This window comes from Prionailurus viverrinus, chromosome A2, assembly GCF_022837055.1.
Source record: "Prionailurus viverrinus isolate Anna chromosome A2, UM_Priviv_1.0, whole genome shotgun sequence".
Classification (NCBI taxonomy): Eukaryota; Metazoa; Chordata; class Mammalia; order Carnivora; family Felidae; genus Prionailurus; species Prionailurus viverrinus.
The window spans coordinates 124,535,531-124,549,741 of record NC_062562.1 but is presented as its reverse complement, the minus strand read 5'-3'; the positions used below and the strand labels follow the sequence as shown (position 1 = coordinate 124,549,741).

General features: G+C 36.8%; 1 protein-coding gene across 9 annotated transcripts in view; it reads right to left on the bottom strand.

The window, feature by feature from the left end:
* Positions 1 to 14,211, bottom strand: part of BBS9 (Bardet-Biedl syndrome 9) — a 458,993-nt gene that overhangs the window by 338,867 nt on the left and 105,915 nt on the right. For 8 of the 9 annotated variants that reach the window (XM_047848254.1, XM_047848291.1, XM_047848301.1 and 5 more), the window contains exon 6: positions 7,072 to 7,246. In XM_047848254.1, the coding sequence (XP_047704210.1) occupies positions 7,072 to 7,246 (175 nt within the window). Of the gene's footprint in view, positions 1 to 7,071; positions 7,247 to 8,427; positions 8,645 to 14,211 lie in introns of those variants that run through there. The other variant, XM_047848310.1, reaches the window with a different exon arrangement.

The following is a 14,211-nucleotide window of genomic DNA, read 5'->3' as shown; positions in this document are numbered from 1 at the left end:
AAACCCTCCAAAATCATTTATTTTCAAATGAAACATATACCTCAAAGGTACCAGGAGATTTTGGAAACTTGATATTTAACCCAGAGAACTCTACTAGAAATAGAAGCTCCGGATACAGAGCATTACTAAATTCATTACAAACAGAACTAAAACATTCTTAGTTATGCCAGGAAGGATCACTTTAATTGAAAGATACCAGCAACAAAATAGAAACTTTCCTTACAACTTTTCACTCCTTCATCAAGTTATGGTTAAACATCTATGTTTGGCAATGTACAATGCTAGGCACTACAGGAGTCACAAAATCCCTGCCATCAGCCCTGTCAATGAGAAAAAGAAGCAAATATGTAATATCAGTTAAAGTGTGATGACTACTTGTGGAAAGAGCAGAAAAACTACTCTGCGAATTGAGAAGGAGGTGTTACAGCTAGGTCAGGAAAGAACTGAAGGAGAGAGGGGAGGCTTAAGGACACAATTTCCATATACAGAAAAGAAAGGAAAAACTTCAGAGTGTAGCGTGAGCAAAAGAGGAGAAAGAGAAAAGCCGTAAACATATCTGGAAAACAAACATTTCAATTTGGCCAGAGCCTAAGGCTAGTGAAGAATACAATATTCTTTCTACAATATTGCCAATTAAACTCTACAAGTACATTTTTTTTAATATATGAAATTTATTGTCAAATTGGTTTCCATACAACACCCAGTGCTCATCCCAAAAGATGCCCTCTTCAATGCCCATCACCTACCCTTCCCTCCCTCCCACCCCCCATCAACCCTCAGTTTGTTCTCACTTTTTAAGAGTCTTTTATGCTCTGGCTCTCTCCCACTCTAACCTCATTTTTTTTCCTTCCCCTCCCCCATGGGTTTCTGTTAAGTTTCTCAGGATCCACATAAGAGTGAAAACATATGGTATCTGTCTTTCTCTGTATGGCTTATTTCACTTAGCATCACACTCTCCAGTTCCATCCACGTTGCTACAAAAGGCCATATTTCATTCTTTCTCATTGCCACGTAGTACTCCATTGTGTATATAAACCACAATTTCTTTATCCATTCATCAGTTGATGGACATTTAGGCTTTTTCCACAATTTGGCTATTGTTGAGAGTGCTGCTATGAACATTGGGGTACAAGTGCCCCTATGCATCAATACTCCTGTATCCCTTGGGTAAATTCCTAGCAGTGCTATTGCTGGGTCATAGGGTAAGTCTATTTTTAATTTTCTGAGGAACCTCCACACTGTTTTCCAGAGCGGCTGCACCAATTTGCATTCCCACCGACAGTGCAAGAGGGTTCCCGTTTCTCCACATCCTCTCCAGCATCTATAGTCTCCTGATTTGTTCATTTTGGCCACTCTGACTGGCATGAGGTGATATCTGAGTGTGGTTTTGATTTATATTTCCCTGATGAGGAGCGACGTTGAGCATCTTTTCATGTGCCTGTTGGCCATCTGGATGTCTTCTTTAGAGAAGTGTCTATTCATGTTTTCTGCCCATTTCTTCACTGGATTATTTGTTTTTTGGGTGTGGAGTTTGGTGAGCTCTTTATAGATTTTGGATACTAGCCCTTTGTCCGATATGTCATTTGCAAATATCTTTTCCCATTCCGTTGGTTGCCTTTTAGTTTTGTTGATGGTTTCCTTTGCTGTGCAGAAGCTTTTTGTCTTCATGAGGTCCCAATAGTTCATTTTTGCTTTTAATTCCCTTGCCTTTGGGGATGTGTCAAGTAAGAAATTGCTACGGCTAAGGTCACAGAGGTCTTTTCCTGCTTTCTCCTCTAGGGTTTTGATGGTTTCCTGTCTCACATTCAGGTCCTTTATCCATTTTGAGTTTATTTTTGTGAATGGTGTAAGAAAGTGGTCTAATTTCATTCTTCTGCATGTTGCTGCCCAGTTCTCCCAGCACCATTTATTAAAGAGACTGTCTTTTTTCCATTGGATATTCATTCCTGCTCTGTCAAAGATGAGTTGGCCATACTTTTGTGGGTCTAGTTCCGTCGTTTCTATTCTCTTCCATTGGTCTAACTACAAGTACATTTTAAAACACTTATCTAGGGGCGCCTGGGTGGCGCAGTCGGTTAAGCGTCCGACTTCAGCCAGGTCACGATCTCGCGGTCCGTGAGTTCGAGCCCCGCGTCGGGCTCTGGGCTGATGGCTCGGAGCCTGGAGCCTGTTTCCGATTCTGTGTCTCCCTCTCTCTCTGCCCCTCCCCCGTTCATGCTCTGTCTCTCTCTGTCCCAAAATAAATAAACGTTGAAAAAAAAAAAAAAATTTAAAAAAAAAAAATAAATAAAACACTTATCTAAAGCCTCTCATCTACTTAGCAATGTACTAGGTACATGTAGGAGTGTGGCAAAAGATGTGTAGCAAAGAGAAGAAGAGAAAATAAAGTTCATCATAGGTATACTTATTCAGGGAACCTCCATCCACTGAACTCCTACTGAGAGGTCCCATCTCTAGGCCTCCTCAGTATCCTATGCACAGCTCACTAGAGCCTCTATCACAGTAAACTCAGTTGACTGACTTGCCACCTCCCACACCTGCTTGCGTACTGTTTGAAGACAAGAGAGAGCTCTTATCTGACTCTGCATTTCTGGTAGTTGGCATAGTATTTGACACAGAGAAGCCTCTTGAAAAATATTTGCTGAATGAATAATTGAATAAATGAACTAACTTATTCAGTCAGTGAACAGATGTTTAAGATAGATTCCGCTCTCAGGACTCTGATAAAGCAAGACATACTCTGGAATATTTCAGCAGAATACAAGAAGGCAATATATGGTATTTGGCAAAAATCAGTGTTTTAGGTAATAATATATCAAGGAGGTGAAAAAAATGAGAATAACTGAACCAGTTAACTTTAAAAGTCGCTTCCAAATCTGAATGTCCACATCAATGAAGGAAAAATGTGACCAGATCATACAGATCACTGACTGTCAAGATATGAAGCTTTCAATTTTTTAATGGGAAACAAAACTTATCTTAAAGAGGTATTTTAAAAGGGTAGATTATGAGAAGGATCCTTCCAAGTCTAGATCAGAAGAAAATCAGAAATCCAAGTGAGGAAACAAAGGCCTGAATGCCAATGGAAATGGGAAGCAAAGGCTGAATACAAAAGGGAAAAAAGTAGAAGCATGAGGATTTACTGACTAAATAACTCTGACAAGTAAAGGAAAGAAAAAGAGATAATCCAAAAAGACAATCCAAAATTTAGACAAACATTGCTAAGAGAATGGTGGTACCTAAGCCCCTTCCACCCCCCTAAAAAGCAAACAATTCTCTCACTTCAAAAGAAAAACAATGCTCAAAGTGTATTCTTGAATTAGAATCACCTAGAGTAAGTGTTTGCAGTGATGATTCCTGGGTCTTATCTCCAAAACTACTAAATCAAAATCGAGTGTACTGGCAATTGTGAATCTATAAACGTGCATTTTGTAACAGGCTGACCACGTGATCCTCATGCAGACTAAAGTGTGAGATTCACAGCCTTCATTATTCCTATCTGAATATAACTGAGCTTGCTTTAAAGTAATTAAATATCAGTATCAAAAGTGAAAACAAATTATGTCTTATAAGCCTTTCATATTAACTGATTACATTCTATTAACTGAGTATAAATAGATGAAGCCTCAAAAGAACAAACCTACAGTTTTCATGCTTCCTCCAATCCTAAATTGCACCAGTGATTATCATTTAATTTAATCTATTAAACTTGAAAGCATATATAAATGTAATATACTATTTAACATTATAAATCCTCTTAATTGTCATCATTTCACAATAATCACATATCCCATGCATTTTTACCATTATAAAAGATCCACATAATGGATATGGTGTGCATTATTAGTCCTAGATGGAGATAGACTTAATAGATTGGTATGTTGGTAAATTACCATAGTTCAAAGAGAGTGAGCTTCTTTGAGATTAAACTTACACATTAAGGAAACCTACACATTGCTTCCTCATCCAGTCACTCCTGGAGTTATTACCAAATGAATTCCTAGGCACATATTTCAAAGACTAAGTCATGAAGCATTCAAATCTTTGTATTGTGACCCCAGCATAGCACTGCCAGTATCCCTACTTGGCAGGAGTTGAGGCAGAGACCTGGGTGGAAAACTGAAAAGCAGATCTCCTCAATATTGCTTAAGCTCTGGCAGGCTTGAATGAATTATACAGATATTTTTCTCAACCTCTCAAAATAAGTATATTTTATTTCTTACCAGTAGCAATGCCACAATTCATTCGTCCCCTTTGGACAAGAGCCATAGAAGTTAAAGAAGGAATATAATATAATGATATACTACCTCCATCAGTTAACTTCTGCTTAGTCACAAACATTTGCTTATGTTCAGAGTTTTGAATCTAAGAAACCTTGACAATAATTCACAAAAGGTAGATTGCCACTTATGAACGGGATAGTACATTAACTTGCTATTTGCACAATATTGAAACATGTAGACAAAAATTTATAGCTGTTGCCTGATGAATTTATATTTTCTTCCCTCCTTGGGAAAAATCATGCAACCAAAAATAATAAAATGAAAATCTATAATGAAGTGTTGCCTAGATGTTAAGTTCTAAATATTGCCATCAGTACGATAGCAACAATAAAGTTACTGAAGATACCATAATCCTCCAAGTCTGTTTCTTTTCCCAGCATGAATTTGTACTTTCTTTTCCCTATCCTCCCTTCCAACAAAAAACATACCCTCCAAAAACTCAGAATCTTGATTTTTATTGAAATTTAGCTGGTAGAGGAGACAAAAGTCTCTCTCAAACACAGTTCCCCCAAATCAGTAAGAATTTCTAGCAAAAACGATCACTGGTTTTCATACGGTCATTTTCGTACTTCATTTCTACTATGAATTATTCTTTTAAAAATATTCATAATAACACTTGTATTTCTTGCCAGTATTCTTTCTATGTCACATATTTTTTATAAAAATCATTCCATATACGCATCTTTGTATCTGGCTTTTTTCACTCATACTGTACTCTATTATTTTTAATTCAGGGATAGTCACAACAATTAATTAGCATTTTCTATGGGGTGGCAACTTGACATACATTCAATCCTTTTAACAAGCTTGTCAAAATAGCCATTATTCCCACAACTTCATGGGCAATTAATCTTTGACAAAGCAGAAAAGAATGTCCAATGGGAAAAAGTCTCTTCAACAAATAGTGTTGAGAAAACTAGAGAGTGACATGCAAAAGAAACTGGGCCACTTTCTTACATCATACACAGAAATAAATTCAAAATGGACTAAAGACCTAAATGTGAGGACTGAGACCATAAAAATTCTAGAAGAGAACAAAGGCAGTAACCTTTTTGACATCAGCTGTAGCAACTTCTTTTTAGATATGTCTCCTGAGGCAAAGGAAACAATAGCAAAAGTCAACTATTGGGACTACATCAAAATAAAAAGCTTCTGCACAGCAAACGAAACGATCAACAAACTAAAGGGCAACCTACAAAACGGATGAAGGTATTTGCAAATAACATATACGATAGGCTTAGTATCCAAAATATATAAAGAACTTATAAAACTCAACCTTCAAAAAACAAATAATCCAATTATAAAATGAGAAGATGTGAACAGACATTTCTCCACAGAATACCTACAGATGGCCAACAGACATGTGAAAAGATATTCATCATCACTTACCATCAGGGAAATGCAAATCAAAACTACAATGAAATATCACCTCACATCTATCAAAATGGCTAAAATCAACAACACAATAAACAAAAGGTGTTGACAAGGATGTGGAGCAAAAGGTACCCTCTTGCACTGTTGGTGGGAATGCCAACTGGAGCAGCCACTCTGGAAAACAGTATGGAGGTTTCTCAAAAAGTCAAAAAAAATTTATAAAGGTTAAAAATAGAACTATGCTATGATCCAGCAATCATACTACTGGATATTTACTCAAAGAATACAAAGACACTAATGCAAAAGGATACATACACCCTATGTTTATAGCAGAATCATTTACAATATACAAGATATCGAAGCAGCCCAAGTGTTCATCTTTTGATGAATGAATAAAAAAGATACAGTATGTATATGTGTGTGTGTGTGTGTGTAGAGAGAGGTACAATGGAATATTATTCAGCCATTAAAAAGAACGGAATCTTGCCATTTGCAATGGCATGGATGTAGCTAAAGAGTAAAATGCTGGGGCGCCTGGGTGGCGCAGTCGGTTAAGCGTCCGACTTCAGCCAGGTCACGATCTCGCGGTCCGTGAGTTTGAGCCCCGCGTCGGGCTCTGGGCTGATGGCTCAGAGCCTGGAGCCTGTTTCTGATTCTGTGTCTCCCTCTCTCTCTGCCCCTCCCCCGTTCATGCTCTGTCTCTCTCTGTCCCAAAAATAAATAAACGTTGAAAAAAAAAAAATATTTAAAAAAAAAAAAGAGTAAAATGCTAAGTGAAATAAGTCAGGGAAAGACAAAATACCATATGACTTCACTCATATGCAGAATTTAAGAAACAAAACAAATAAGCAGAGGGAAAAAAGAGAGAGACAAATCAAGAAACAGGCTCTTAATTACAGAGAACAAACTGATGGTTACCAGAGGGGAGTGAGGTTGGGGGACAGGTTAAATAGGTGATGGGGATTAAGGAGTACACTTGTGATGAGCACTGGGTGATGCATGAATTGTTGAATCACTATATTATATACCTGAAACTAATATAATACTCTATGTTAACCACCTGGAATTATAAGAAAAACTTTAAAAGCCAAATAAATAAATAAATAAATAGCCATTATTATCCCCTTTATAGCCAGGATAAGGACACTGACCATCAAACAGGGGCTCATAGAAAAATGAGGATTCCAGTTCAGGTCGACCTCTCTCCAAATCCTTTATCAATCTCTACACTATACTGCCTTTCAAATATTTTACAACATATAAATGATATCCTCTAAATCACCACAATTACAATTTTATCAAAGAAACTAGTCTTTTTTTAATATTCAGCTTTTTGTAAAAAAAAAAAAAAAAAATTAATCAGCAATATACACACCAAAAGTCATGATTCCAAAGATTCAACATCCAAACTTACTTGTAACTTTCCACTTGTCGACAGGAAGAGACAGTAATGAAGGAATCAGTACGAGAACTGTAAGCAAGAGGGCCAGGTAAAAGAGAACCAGGGAGAAATCTCCCAAAAGCATAGCTTTCCTGTTCAAACACCATCAGCATCCCGTCCATAGACTGGATACAAATTAAATCTCGACCTAAAGAAAAATTAGAGGAAATTAGGTGACCTTTTTATAATGGTTTTCATTTATCACTATCCATCACAAATATGTCATAGTTAATTTATCCCCAGGGTCAATACAAGCAGCTTAAATTTTAAATTACAAACTGATAAAGCTATCAGATTACTATATATCAGTATATATACATTTCCCAATTTTTAAATTATTCAGATGTCTATAATTTTAAGTATACTTATTTTCATTTACTATAATGCTAAAATCTCTAGCTCAAGATAGATAACCTCTAAGAAAAATCATGACCCTTGTAAGATATCATTTTTTCCAAAATCAGAAATAAAACTGTTAGCAGAGGCTACTTCTCTTCTTCATAGGTCAATCTCATACTTTCAAATGACTTAGACATCAGTTAAACACAACAGACCAAATCCACAGACATGTATTAGGCACTAGTTGTACCCAAATCACAGTGTTAACTACTACTAGAAATGAAAAATACTAATATTGAAAAATACCATTCACTGATTGAATTGTTTCTTGCCCTAGAAACAGACAAAACATCTATAAAATACATATCAAATAATTCAAAAAAGGCTAACAGTCTGGGCTCAGTCTGGGCTCTGAGTAGGAGCAATTACTAGCCCTATCCATCTGAAAAAGAGAAATGTCGTATTATAAGGTATTAGGAGTTATTAAATGGATTTAATATACTTTGGTATTGCTCAGTCATTTGCAAAAAAAAAAAAAAAAAAAAAAAAACTTGTGCCAGAGATGCTGTTTCCTCTAGTAGCCATTCTTTTGATACCTGAATTATCACTAGACACATGGCCATGCAGCACACAAGCTTACTTTCCTATTTCAGATACAAGCCTATTATAGATATAATTATATGATTATGTTCTTGCCAGTGAGATAGGAGCAGAGGTGATATGTACAACATCCAGATATGCCCTTAAAAGGACTGAGTATACACTTCTCTCTGCTGTTCCCAGCATGATGGTGGGGCTGGAATAGCTATCTTGGCCTCACAGAAAGAAGCCACATATTGAAGATAACAGACTCCTCCTCCTCCCCACCCCCACTACAGCCCTGGACCACTTTATCTCCTTATCTTTCTTATTTCTTATTTAAACCATCATTAATTTTGCATCTTTGTTAATGCATTCAAATGTCTGTATTGTAAATAACACGGAACTTACCTGAACCTAAAGATCCATCAGCATTGCTGACTCTTAAAATTTAGTTTCATTTGATTGGATCCTGGTACGAAAAAACAACCAGGTATAGAAGACATTGGAACAACTGGGGAAATTGGAATATGACCACATGTTAAAAAAAAAATTAGGAACTGTTAAGTTTCTTAAGTGTGATCATGGTATTATGATTATGAAAGAGAACGTTCTTTATTGGGAGATATATGCTATAATATTTATGAGTGAAGTAGCACAAGATCTGTACCTTACTTTTAAGTGGTTCGTTAGAAAACATCTGTGTGTGTATACACATGCATATATACATTGACAACTATTGACTCTAGATGGTGGAAATATGGTGTTCATGTTACTTTTTCTGGAATTCAAATTTCTTCACAATAAAAATATAGACAAACAAAATACAGCATTTAAATATATACCTTTTGTATATAAATTCACTTTCTTAACAATCAGAGAGGGAACTGAACATTAGTGAATTGAGTGGGACCGGGGAGGAAAACAATAAATTTAATCTTAATAAGTCAAGAATCAGAGAGACAAAAAAAAAAAAAAAGGAATCAAAGAGACAAAAGAAATCCAATCAATAAAAAATGTATGCAATGACTCTGACCTTTGATGGCGAATATTACTGTAGCCAAAATGTATTCTTGATGTCTGTATTATTAAAGAATATGAGGTCAGAGTATGTGTATTTCCAAGTAGAAGTGCCAACAAAATTTGAATTCATTTCAGTATGTTGAATGTCACTGAACTACAAATCTTCAGACTCCCAAAGACCTAAAAGAAGTGGTCCTTATAATGTGGGTTCCAAGACCACCAGCATCAGCATCATCTTGGAAATGCAAATTCTAGGGCTCCTCTCTAGCTCTACTAAATCAGAAACTCTAGTGATAGGGTCCAGCAATTCTAGGTTTTACCAAGCCCTAGAGGCTATCTGATGCATGCTAAAGTTTGACAACCACTGCCTTAGCATGGTAAAACAAAGAGCTAGAGCTTGAAAAAAACTTGAGCCCCAGAGAAAACTTGGCTCCTTAGCATGGCACTATATGAAGTCTTATTTCCTGAAATTCTAGCAATATAGAAGAGAGTGTTTACACTGCAATGTCCACATGGGCTGCCTCCAGAGTCAGATAATCTGGGCTTTGAGTCTAACTCCACCAATTATTAGCTGTGGGCTCCCGGCTCAGTCTCCCTATCTGCAAGATGGCACACCTACCTTAGTTAGCTTTTGTGAGAATTAAATGAAGTAATGGATGAAAACTAAATCCAGCAGGTGGCAAATACTCCATCACATTATAACTTTATAAGTATTTTCTAAGTCTCATACTACATGTGTATTAATGTTTAACTACCTGCTGATTCCCACATACATCATAATGGTGTATGGTTCCTTGATTTTGCTTATATTATGACCTTTCCCAAAAAAAATTCTTACATTTATTCTCCTGGTGTAATGAACATCTGCTGGCAGCCTCTTGGTCATCCATTCTCCTCTCTTCCTATCTCTAGTCATGAGATATGAAGAAGACTGACTATATTCTAAGCTTGACAATAGGCCCTGGCTTACCAATTAGTGTCTCACTAATCACAGTGATTGGTTCAGGGATAGGTATAATTTACAGCTAAAATGAACTTTCTGGGTTTAGCTAGAACTACAGAAAAACGTACTCTTCCCCCTGAGGAATATGTGAGGAAGATAAAAGTCTCAAACCACAGAGGTCATTTGGCTTTTGCAAAGGAACAATTAAGAGAAGGCCATGGAAGACATGATTGAGCCACAGTATCAGGTCTCACTTGGAGCCAAACCTACCTGGGAACATTTCAGGGAATAAATTCCATAAATACTGAAGCCACCTTGAGCCACTCTGTCCCTGTATCAAGTCAATCAACCCATTTGTCCTCTGAGAGACATCACAACATTAGGCTCATCTCTTTCCCCCTCAACCACCCTCCACGTGTGATCCCATCCTCACCTCCATCTTACAACTAATCATCAATTGAAATGATCTGTTTTTGTGTTTCTTGCTCACCCTAAACTAAACGCAAAGGCAAGAGCCATGTCTTACTCATCTTTGTAAATCCAACAGCGATAAAATGCCTGGCACATAACAGATGCACTAATAAATGTTTCTTAAACTGAAGTAAGCTAGGCAAAATAATTTATTCATCTAAAGTTCAGATTGGCTGAGATTTTATTCTATGTGTTTCACATACTGCATTTGAAGTATGTGAAAAATGCTTTATTTATTACAATCCTGGCTGCTGATATTTAGAAAAATGTAGGGATCAATCCAAAACATTACTCAAAAATAAATAAATAAATCCTTCAAATCACTGCTTTGGAAGCCACTTCAGAATACATACCAAAGGCTCCCCTTACAGATAATGGGAACAGAAAGAACAGTCCAGAGAAGCCATGAAAGTTTTGTAGTTCTGATAAAACACAGCCAACAGGAAGCCTTCATAAAACCGATAGGATTTCAGGAGCTATTTAAATGACCTAGCCCTGAACTGTACTCAAAGAGTCCTTACCACATGCTCAGTATTCTATTAGGAGCTGTAAGAAATATAGAACAACAGGAATAAAAATTACTATTGACATTTACTGAGCACCTGTTCTATTCCTTCCTTTGTACTAAACATTTACCCAGCAAATTAGCTATAATCTTTAATAACTCCAAATGGCGAACAACAGTCCCATTTGACAAGAGAAGACTGAAAACCACAGAGTTTAAATAATTTGCCTCATGCCAAAGAGTGAGAAAATGACAGAGCTAGGACTCAAATGAAATCTCACTCTGTTGTATCTTACATGTTCCCAAGGAGGCTCCATTATACCACACTAGATCCATTTTAAAAATTAACATAAGCTAACATATAAAATCGAAGTGATGTGAAACAGACTAAGTACTACAGACCATCAAAGAGCTTCATTACAGTGAACAGTCTGAGAAAGATTTCATGAGGTAGGATGTTTCCCTAGACTGAGAAGGATAGGGATAATGAAGAGCATTCAAAGGTATGAGTAGAGAAAGTTTTGGGGAGGGAAAAGGAACATACTAGAAGAAGATGCAGAAGCAATTAGACTTGACCTAGTGCAATGCAACAAGTTTTACCAACAGGGCATGAAATGTAAAAGCAAGCAGTAGATTGAAAAGATGACAATATCTTAATGATGCTTCCTCAAAAATGATGACTTAACTATACAGAGAAAAATAAAATAGCTTTTAAAGTTGAAATAATTAGGAAGGTTGGAGATTTCGTCAGAATTTAAAATCTGGATATTTATCCTATTGATCTTTAACCATGATGAGAAAAAACTAACCATTGTGATTTCAAACCTTATTTGCGAGATCTGGGAAAGAGTTGAGAAAGGACTTAGCAAAATCATTTTGAAAGGGTATTAAAAATCATTCTCTTGGGGCAACTGGGTGGCTCAGTCGGTTAAGCGTCTGACTTCGGCTCAGGTCATGATCTCGCGGTCCGTGAGTTCAAGCCCCGCGTCGGGCCCTGGGCTGACAGCTTAGAGCCTGGAGCCTGTTTCGGATTCTGTGTCTCCCTCTCTCTCTGCCCCTCCCCCGTTCATGCTCTGTCTCTCCCTGTCTCAAGGATAAATAAACGTTAAAAAAATTAAAAAAAAATCATTCTCTTTTCATTTTCAAAGGCAAAGAAAAATTTCGTGTCTGTGGGGATGGGGAGATGGAGGCACGAAAGTTCTATTATGGCAGCCTTGCAAAATGAACACAATAAATACTGTGTTTCATTTCCTGGTGTTAAAATATCATGTAGCCAAGGCTTTAACATGATGCACAAACATGTTGAACTGACTGTTTAATTAACAGTTTTCTCTACTAAATTATAATCTATTCATTAAAGTGGTGTGTAGCACTGTGTGTGCATGCATGCGTGCATGTGTGTGTGTCCCCATGCTCACAAGTTCTTTTTACCATGCATGACCCAGAGCACTTTCCATCATTCACTATTATAGCAACAAGGGCCCCATGGTGGGCAGTCCTGAACACCATTTCCTCCATATCTCTGCTGTCTTTTTCTTCCTGTGGAATCTACACAGCAAAGTAGAATGGCATACATAAAAGAAGACTACCATTACTCAGCATGCTATATGTTTTCTGAATCTCTCTATGCTCATATTTCTTTTACACATTGAGTAAAAATACAAGTGAAGAAATGCAAACGTGACCTGTGGCCAAGCATATATTGCACTTCAGTGTGCAGCTGTCAAAAATACTTGGTCTTTCTCCAAGCCTGAAAAACACATGAAAAACAGCTGTATAGGTAGTCAAAAAGGCAGACAGGAAACATCAAGAGACTGATACATAAGAACAGAAGAGTCCAACAGTCTGTGGAACTTCCGCTTGCTCCTTTTACACATGCACACACGGAAAAATTTTTGTTGTTGTTGTTACAGAAAAACTGAAACACTAACTCATTAATCTTTATTGCAAACCTAACTCAAAAATCATACAACATGCTTGCTATGAGCAAGGACATAAAAATGTTAAGGGTAGAATTTCAACAGATACTGACCTAAAAACAAATGGTGGATGCATTTCTAGGGCTTGCAGGATTTAAAAAAAATTTTTTAATGTTTTTTTTTTTTTAAATTTTTTTTTTCAACGTTCATTTATTTTTGGGACAGAGAGAGACAGAGCATGAACGGGGGAGGGGCAGAGAGAGAGGGAGACACAGAATCGGAAACAGGCTCCAGGCTCTGAGCCATCAGCCCAGAGCCGGACGCGGGGCTCGAACTCACGGACCGAAAGATCGTGACCTGGCTGAAGCCAGACGCTTAACCGACTGCGCCACCCAGGCGCCCCTTTAATGTTTATTTTTGAGACAGAGAGAGACAGAGTATGAGCAGGGGAGAGGCAGAAAGAGAGGGAGACACAGAATGAAGCAGGCTCCAGGCTCTGAGATGTCAGCACAGCGCCCGACATGAGGCTCAAACCCACGAACTGTGAGATCATGACCTGAGCTGAAGTCAGACACTCAGCCGACAGAGCCACCCAGGAGCCCCTAGAGCTTGCAGGATTTTAAATTCACCATTAAATATCATTTTTGTACTTTTTTTTTATTTTAACCTGTTTTATTTTTTATTTCTTAAAGCATTTTTGTACTTTTTAATTCCTATCATCATATAAATAAAACTACCATAATTTTGAAATACATGATACTATTTGATTATGCTTAATAACTAATAATTGGCAATTAATTGAATGAAAGAATAGCTAGCTTCTTTCTTATTACTCTCTCCCTCATATTTTTTTATTTGAGCATTCTAAAAGCAATTAGTGTCTGATAATAATGTAATATTCAAGGAGATTCTACGTTTAAAACCTTAGTTATATATAAATAAATAAAATTTAAAGCCCTAACCAAACAGAGGAAATCAACAAATAGAACACATGTGTTGAGCTAAATAGCTAATATTTTTAAATATGTACCAGGGAAAAATTACACAAATTCTCAACTATTATTCAAGAGTTTCCCCCAATAAATAACTTCATGAGACTAATTACTTTAAGACTCAAGAAAATAAAAGTTGAGTCTACATACTAACTCTTCCTATGAACTTGCCTTTTGACATTTTAATGTGTCTCATTTTAATAGGTACTTTAATAGCCTTACAAAGACCACTAGTGTGTGTTTGACCAAGCTATTTATCACAATTTTCCCCTTAAACTGTGAACAAGTTTAATAACATATTATAACGAAATTACAACCATTCGTTAAATTAGCATTATATGT